The sequence below is a fragment of the Morone saxatilis genome, unplaced genomic scaffold (assembly GCF_004916995.1).
Source record: "Morone saxatilis isolate NCDOM2014 unplaced genomic scaffold, NCSU_SB_2.0 Contig20, whole genome shotgun sequence".
NCBI classification, from domain to species: Eukaryota; Metazoa; Chordata; class Actinopteri; family Moronidae; genus Morone; species Morone saxatilis.
In genome coordinates this window covers 6,387,980-6,396,997 of record NW_023339763.1, presented here as the reverse complement: position 1 = coordinate 6,396,997, position 9,018 = coordinate 6,387,980, and the positions used below count along the sequence as shown (strand labels likewise).

Here is a 9,018-nt window from a genome sequence, read left to right as displayed (position 1 = left end):
TATATATATATATATATAGCTCTAAATATAATAACAATATAGCCCTACATTTACCAGCTCCTGTATTAAAATAATATACACTTTAATGCATAAATAATCATAATCAAATGATATAATTTACATTATTCTAAAAATGGGCTAATGCAAAAGTAATATTGTTACTGTGATACTTTTGTACTTTTACTAAGATAAAAACTTAAATGTAGGACTATTACCTGTAACAGATTATCTCTACACTGTGTGATCTACCACTGGTGTCTCTTGACTGTGTATATTTGCTCAGGGATTTATGGCTAAAGCCAATATAGTTTTTTTTAATAGTCCAAACCATCAGAGTCACGATGGAGGAATGAAGTCAGCCACGCCTCCGCTTACGTAAAAGCAGGAATGAGCGTGTAGAGACAAGAGACAAGGAAGTCGAGAAGGAACTCATATGAGGCTATGAGAGGAGGAGGAGGTGAAAGAGTTTAACGGTACAGAGAAAGAACGAGTGAGATGAGACCTGATCAAACACGCCTCTGGAAAATTACTGTAATTCATGAGAGAGATAACAAAGAAGAAAAAGAGAGGAATGGTGTATGGTGTACTTGATGTCAGTGTGGCTCCAGATGTGATCCAGGATTAACTTGAAGACTGTTGGGAAATATACAGAATGTATGTTACATCTGAGCAATGATAGTAATAATAACAATAATAAAACTTTATGACATAGTACATTTCATATGCACAAATGCAATCAAATGTGCTTCACTGTAGGTGAAAAACACACTGAAAAGGATCATCAGAAACAAAATGATGACAAATAAGAGGTATTTAAAATATATTTAAATGTTAAAATGACAGTAAATGACAGTAAATGACAGTAGCTGTACACGGCAACACAAGAACAATGCTTTATTTTCCATGTCTTCTATGCGTATCGGCTAGTGAGGATGCTGGACCCATTAGCTTTAGCCTCAGTAAGTTAGCATTATGGCCATCAGATGCTTTTACAGGGTTTTTGTCAGCTGGATAAGTAGTTTTCTACAAACTTAGTGTTCATTTTGCCAGCTGGCGATTCAATTTGCCCTTGAAAGTTATAATTTCAGCCAGTTAAATTGACAGTTGTCAGCTAGAAATGAGAAGGCGGCTTTTGTTCCATGTGAAATCTTAAAAAAAAAAAAATACAAATTTCTATGCTAAATTAACCCTCATAAAACCATAAACTGCATAACCATCAGTGTGCTATCAGAAAGCTTGACGTTTATTGTACACAGTTCCTTCTTGACACAAATCATATTTTTCTGGGACAGCAGCAGCACTGTTGAAACTTGTCTGAGGTATTTCAGGCCCATATAGTAAAGAACATGTGTGAATGTGTGAGAAAAGAAAAAGACCAGTCTGCCAAGGAAAACATTCACCATGGTATCATCACTCCACAGACAGAAACTGGTCCTGTTTGTGATCCAGTCTAGTACCTCCATGCTGAAATCTGGATGTACAGAAACCCGGGTGTCGCTGAACGCCCCGATTGCTGAGCACACACATGTGTCATGTCCGGACACATTTCACAAATTCACCCAGGTGTGTCTGGAACAGTTTATATTGGATTCAGGAGGGTGTAGTTTGGCTCATTTGGCCTGATGAGGACACAGATATAATTAAATAAAACTCAAGTGAGCAACAAAGTTTACAAAGATGTCTGAAAATTTAAGCCAGTTGTAAATGTAACTTCATTTCCAACACTGGGACAAGACTATTTTCTCTTAAATTGAGAAGTTGTGCAAGTGGTCTTTCTCTTCAAATAAAGGAAATAATCTTGTTCCTCTGCTGGGATGTTATGCAAACCATTGTTGTAACTTGCTCCGGGGTAAATCTAGCTTAGTATTAGCTGTAATACCTTATTAAGACAAAGTTAGATATATTTTCCAAAAAGGAAGTTAAGTTTTTTATGCAAAACATGCAAAACACACTTAACAATATTATTTTTCTTTTTAGACAAAATAAGACACATGGCTTTTTACTTAAATTATTTAGCAGTGTAAAATGCAACGTTTTCTGGTTTTATGGGGATTTAATTGCTGTGTGTTGAATGTGTTCCTCCAAACTGGACTGAAGACTACAGACGGTACAGACGTTCATGGTCCCCAGAGGATAAAACATACAGACTTTGGTGATGCTCTGACTTGTCATCTAGTGACCATCATCAGGTCAATACAATACCTGCAAAACTTATGACATTACCATCAGCCTCTGTACCGAATTAGCAAATATTAGCATGCTAATGGTGAACATTTTACTTTCTTCATGTTACAATTCTCATTTTGAGCATGTTAGCTTGCTGATGTTAGCATTTAGTGCAAACCACTGCTGTGCCACACATAGCTACTAACATGGCTGTACACCAGTGGTTCCATAACTTATTTAAACCACGACACCTCTTTATAGTTCGCCTCCATGCGCCACAACAATGTCATATATCACATTTGACATATAAATGAAACAATATAGGCCTATTAGCAACCAAAAAAGAGGTTGGCTGTTGAGATGATACTGTGCTAACCGCTAAATATGAGCTCATTTGGCACCGTTGCAGCATTTGGCTGTTTTTTCTTGCAGGCATTCCAGTGTGATACATTTATCTTCCCTTATCCACAAGAAGCTGTAAGCCAATTAGGTTTCGGGCTGATTTCAGTTCTTTCAGTCGGGTCAGGTTCGGTTGTCTTGAGGGTCTTGTTACTGGTATTTTCTAAAAGGTTAAAAAGATGTTGTTTTTTTCCTTTGACTTTGGTCAGTGTTTCCATGAATCATTGCTAAAGCATTTCTCTCCAGTACTTTTTTTTAAGTAATTGAGCCCTGTGTGTGCTCAAGTTTAACTGTATTATCCAAAAAGGAAGTTGACTTTGTTGGGAATGCCAATACAGACAATACAACAAAGGCAGTCCATAGAAGCAGCACAGGAAGCTGCACATCATTTCAGGTTTCAGGCTATACGTACCCCCTCCCTTACATCTGCAAAATGTTACCCAACGCTAACCAAAAACCAGATCTTAACTCTAAGATTTAACCTTAACAAAGAACCGTATAGCTTTGATCTCACATTAATGTTCTGTTTGTGTGAGTTAGCTCATATTTATTATTGATGAGGGTGGTCATCAGTTACTTTCCACAAAACACCTCTTCCTAAGCACATCAGTCAAACCAAAGGTTAAAAAACTCCCTGACCCTCCGTTTCTTCTGTAATCAGACAGCGTGGACATAAACAAAAATGTCAAAAATAACCCATTTCCACTGCAGTTTTATACCTGAGTATTACATGTTGATGTTAAAATATAGATTCACATTAGTAGATTAGAGCTCGAGCCCAGTGCAGCTTTTAAAAGCCGTGCAGTTGAGTTTTTGAGTTTTTTTCCAGCTTTGAAGGAAGCGGGAAACAGGAAGAGAAATGTGAATTGTTGCTGTCATCTCCAGAGGATCATAATCATGTTGTACCAGCCAGTCCTTTTCCTGCAGACTATGTCTCTGAAACATTTAATTTAACAGAAACAGGAGCGTAAACACTCGAGGTTTAAGACACATGCATGTCTTTTCTTTTACTGCATGTCATATTTGTTGTGAGTTAAACTCTTTAATTTCCAGACTGATATAAAGTCAACTAGGCAATGTCAGAGGAGGGTTGAAGGACTTGACTAACGTACAGTAGGAGGAAATGCCTAAATGCTTTACTTTAAAGCCCCATTTTAACCATCATAAAATTACAGGATATGGTCTGTAATAGACACAGACATTCAGCAGTAGAAAGACAAAAGCCTCCCAAGGGTCAGAGAGTTGAATGGGAGGCAAAGACACTGTGCAAGGTGAATTTTAGTTAAAAATATCAGTCTTTCTGCGAGTATTAAACAGTGATGAAAGAAGTACTCAGATCTTTTACTGAAAGACAAAAGAAAACTTTCATTCTGTGTTGATTCTAATGGCCCCTGTGGACAAAAGCGGTAGTGTTTCCACTGCATCGATTTATTGATTTCAGGGGGGAAAATGACCAAATCTGACCCCATGGCAGGTATTAAGAATAACCTTCTACTCATGGTCTTGTTTGTTTTCTCATTTAAGTCATATAGAGGCCTCAGTATTAAATTTAGACTGTTTCATTACCAGTTAAAAACTCTGTGTAGTAGTTCTAAGTAAAATGATCAATATGACCTCAATTCAAAATCTTACATAAGTAATAGCATCAAAGCATACTTCAAGTACTCAAAATGCAGACTCATACATATTATGTAATTGGATTATAATTATTGCCGCATTAATGTGTTTATTACTTTATTAACACAGCTGGTAATGGTGGAGCTGATTTTGATTACTTTATAACTGCTGGGTTGCTTAATCAAAAAACAATTACATCATAATGTATTGGTTGATTTATATTTTGTACTAATAAACACTCATGAGTTCCAAGAATACCATGATCTGCGTTATAACATCCTCCAGCGGTTCAGACTTGAAGTACCACATAGTTTAATAATTAGGATAATAATAGTAGTTTCGTATCTTCCCTGAACCAAAACTTATCCCTGACTCCAACAGTGGAAGAAAACTGCTTTTTTATTCCATCTCAGACACTGTTTTGTGGTTGTCTGTGGTTTCATTGTGCAGATGTTGAGGAAACGCTGCCATCTTGTGGTTAAATTATAATATTAATATATTATTAACGTAATTAAGTGTCTGATTTTATTTGAAAAGTACTTTCTTATGTGCTTAAAAAAAACTTTATTGCACATGGAACAAGTTATGTCTGCTTTATGTGGACAATCTCCATTACAAATATTAACTCAATATGTATGTAAATGTGCTGCATAGTATATGTGTATAGATGTAAATACTGTGAAATGTTTATACACTAGACAAAATTAACCAAAAAAAGATATCAAACTATTAAAGCAGCTTCAAACGCTTTCTCTCTCTATTACAGTTTTAATGTTGTTTAAGTTTGGAGTGTTTTATTGGCATCATGAAGCGTAAATGTGTTGCCAAACAATACAGAAAAAAGGGAGGAAAACAGCAAAGGTGATTAAAACATAAACTGGTTGTTGGTCCAGTTTGCGCAAACACATTCACGTCAGTTGTTAACTGTATACATTGAACATATATCTTATCTTATATCTATATCTGTCTCTCTGCAGGTGCAGGAGTACCTGGAGCCTTTCTGTCTGTCTCTGGAGAAGCTGCAGGAGGTTTCTGCTCGGCTGAAGAAGGCTCTCGTTCGAGGTTTGGGGAAACACAGTCATCACAAGGCGCCCGTCAAGATGCTGCCCACCTTCGTCAGGGCCACACCGGATGGGACGGGTGAGGCTGTTTGTATTTTTAGTTAGACAGATGGACAACCAGGGAACTGCACTATAAAAGCTCAGACTGGACGTTAGTGGAATCAACTAATATTATAGTTGAGCAAGTACTTGGCTGTAGGGAGTAGCCGGTACAGATAGTGTATGTCAATATCAATATCCGTACTCGTAAATATAGATAGATAGAAATAAATGAGTTGAATGAATGAACTGCTGAGAGTTCAAACAACATGAGCAACTTCTAAGCATGCATTGTTTGAGGATTTAAAACTCTCCAGAGACGCCTCTTTTTTGTAGTTTGAAGAAAACTTATGATACAAACATGTGTCTTTAATATAAATCTAATTCAGTGATGGTTGTTTATATCAAGAGTGTCCAACTGTAGACCCTTACATTTGGGGACTTTGAGGTCTGCGAGCCAATGGGAAGAGAGTCGGGTCATTTTCTTTTCTGCCAACAAAAGCATGAAATGTTTGGGTGTTACTGGGCAGATTTAACATCTTCAGCCTTTTATAAAGACGTTTGTCATTTTTGCCCTGGGTTTCACCTCAGGCTACACACAGACGGCACATACCTTATAGGGGAAGGTTGTTGGGGCTCTGTGCAGTCTGAAGGAATACCTGCAGACACAACTCAGGGCTGCAAAAAACAGTCTAGCCTACTCTGTTTCTTGGTTCCATATTTTTATGTGCAGTGAAATTCTCCACCTGCACTAAACACCAAACAAAGACAAAAACACAAAAACATTATTCATTTGAAATGAGTATTTCTCTTTTTAAATCACCTCAATAACCAGTTTTATCATGATTTATCCTTTGCCTGATTGATTTTAACCTATATAAAAAAGTTAATGCAGATAAAAGAACGTACTTTTTCACCCTCGATCAACCCATTCGTTGTCCCTCCCGGCAGAGAAAGGCGACTTCCTGGCGTTGGATCTCGGTGGAACAAACTTCCGGGTGCTTCATGTTCGTGTGGTGGAGGAGATGCAGAAAGTGCTGAAGATGGACAGTCAGATCTGTGCCATCCCGCAGGAAATGATGCTGGGAACTGGAGAACAGGTGACAACAAAGTATTTTAGATCATCGGGATATCCCCACTATCTGTATATTCTCTTTTGAGATGCTCACAGTTCTGTCTTTTTCACCGTCCAGCTGTTTGACCACATCGCGGCCTGTCTCAGTGATTTCCTCGTCTCTCAGGATCTGAAGGGACAAACTCTTCCTCTGGGCTTCACCTTCTCTTTCCCCTGCGAACAGAAAGAAATCGACAAGGTCTCACACACACGCACACACACACACCCCTGGTCGGATTTGTCCATTGACAACCCCAATTAAGTTTAATCAAACAAGACAAAACAATAGGCTCGTTCAACTGTGTAAATCTGATTAAATAAAACGTTTTCAGACCAATTCAGATCTATAATTCAGATCTATTCAGCTTGTACTCTCCAGTAATTATTGTTTTAATGTTCTTGCACGAGATCCATTAGTCTGTGTTTTTTTTAGAAAGCACGTAGCTTATTCTTTCATATTTAATATTCTAATTAAATGTTCTCTCTACACAGAGTATCCTGATCCGCTGGACCAAAGGCTTCAACTGCTCTGGAGTCGAGGGCAAGGACGTGGTGATGTTATTGAAAGAGGCCATTCACAGGAGAGGGGTCAGTCTAAGCTATTGAGGCTCATATGGTGATTTGATGAAAACATTTGGTGAAAAGATGTAAAGCAATATGATGGGCAGAATATTGAGATGTCATGTTGAGAGCTGCATTGATCAGTCAGTTGATTGGTTTGTCAGTTGACAGAAAATTAATTGGCAAATATTTGGATTAATCTTCATTTTTTTAAGCAAATATGTTAAGGATTATCTAGTTCCAGTTTATTGAATATGAGGATTAGATGCTTTTCTCTATTTTATATGGTTATAGCCTGAATATCTTTGGGTTTTGGTCTCTTGGTAAAATAAAACATGCTATATAAATATGTCACCTAAAGGCATATTAAGTAGGATTATCCTTAAAAATCTTCAGAGACCCTGCCCTCTTCCTGTATTGTGTTTTGTTTCTGGGCACCAACCTTTGGGCAGCACGCAGGGTCTGAAATTGGGACTCGCTGTCACCATTTGTCTCCTCTGCTCTCCAGCTCTGGCACAGCACTAAAACAAAGTGTGGAGATAAGTCCATGCGAGACTATAAATGTATAGAGCTGCAGGTATGTGTGTGGTAATGCACTGGTAATGAGGTGCTTTACAATGTAACTGCTGTAAAACAATCAGAAAACTTTTTATTTCTCTGATTTGCTTTGTAACCGTACTCCCTCATTCCCATTCACTTTATACCTTGTTCTACCATCGCACACTTGTTGGAAGCTATAACAGGAAACTTTCACTATATTTTTACATTTTATAGACAAAATGCTCCATTGGTTGATCAAGGAAATAATCTGTAGAGTAGTTGCAGCTCTAGTCATGAATGAGTTCAGTTGAAAACACAAAGAACAGATAAGAATCTTGGGAGTTTCTTTGTTGAGATCCATTTAATGACGTGCCACTGTATGCAACATCTGTCCTACAAGCCTGTTTACGTGATGAACTGCACCACTTGTGGTTATTTGCAGTGATGGTAACAGACGTTGTTTTTTAGTCCTTTTAGAAATCTTTTAGGTAGGAACTTTTAGCTCCATTTAGCAGGATTTCTCATGGTGAGATAAGATCAGTTTTGTCATGTAACCCGAGTTTCTAGAATAACATGATCTGCTTTATAACTGGAAGGACGACATCTTCTAAGGGTTTGTTCAGGTTGATTGAGTGAATTGTTGCAGGTTTGACCTGCAGTACCACATAGCTTAATAATTAGGATAATAATAGTTTCAGTTTGTGCCATTAATCAAATTACTACAAAGTACTTTCTTCCACACAGTTGAACTGGAACCTTTGGTGGTTTGCAAAGAGTTGATAAGACTTGCAAACATTGTATAAAATAGTTTAAATAAGTTAAGCCTTTATTTACTTTTGATATTTTAAGTACAAGTTTGTTTTATTTAACCCTGCAATAACTGATTTTGCTGTGATATTTCTGGTGTTGCAGAAAGCTGATTAGATGTTTGCTCTCAGTCTCTTGTTTCTTTGCTCTCTGTCAGAATGCAGCTCAGACTCTCATTAAAAGGCAATGTCACAGTCTGCAGTTTCTCTTGACGGACGGATCTAGCATAATGAATGTGTGTGTAGGCAGGTTATTTGGTATACAGATTATAAATAGGAAGGACATAAACCTACCTGTCTATCGCTCTGTCTCTCCGCAGGACTATGATATAGGCTCAGTTGCCATGGTGAACGACACGGTGGGCACGATGATGAGCTGCGGCTACAGGGACAAGAGCTGTGAGATCGGCATGATCATTGGTAACCAAACATTTTAATAAACAAAGTATTCGCATCAACACATACTGAAATAAAAGTGCTCATTATGCAGAATGACCTACTTTCAAAGTAATATATATTGGATGGATTACAATTAGTACTGAGGTAATGTTAATCACTTTAACGTTGTAGCTGGTGAAGGTGGAGCTCATTTTAATTACTTCATATACTGCTGAGTAGCTTAATCTATAATAACATGTCATAATTTATTATCTGAGTGTGCCAGGTTAGCTCAGTGGGTAGAGCTGGCGACCCATGTACCAAGGCTGAGTCCTTG

General features: G+C 37.7%; 1 protein-coding gene across 3 annotated transcripts in view; it reads left to right on the top strand.

Annotated features, from left to right (window-relative positions):
- Positions 1–9,018, top strand: part of LOC118331926 (hexokinase-2-like) — a 29,820-nt gene that overhangs the window by 12,236 nt on the left and 8,566 nt on the right. For all 3 annotated transcript variants that reach the window (XM_035667023.1, XM_035667025.1, XM_035667026.1), the window contains 5 exons: positions 5,160–5,322; positions 6,234–6,382; positions 6,476–6,595; positions 6,889–6,984; positions 8,624–8,723. In XM_035667023.1, the coding sequence (XP_035522916.1) occupies positions 5,160–5,322; positions 6,234–6,382; positions 6,476–6,595; positions 6,889–6,984; positions 8,624–8,723 (628 nt within the window). The remainder of the gene's footprint in view (positions 1–5,159; positions 5,323–6,233; positions 6,383–6,475; positions 6,596–6,888; positions 6,985–8,623; positions 8,724–9,018) is intronic.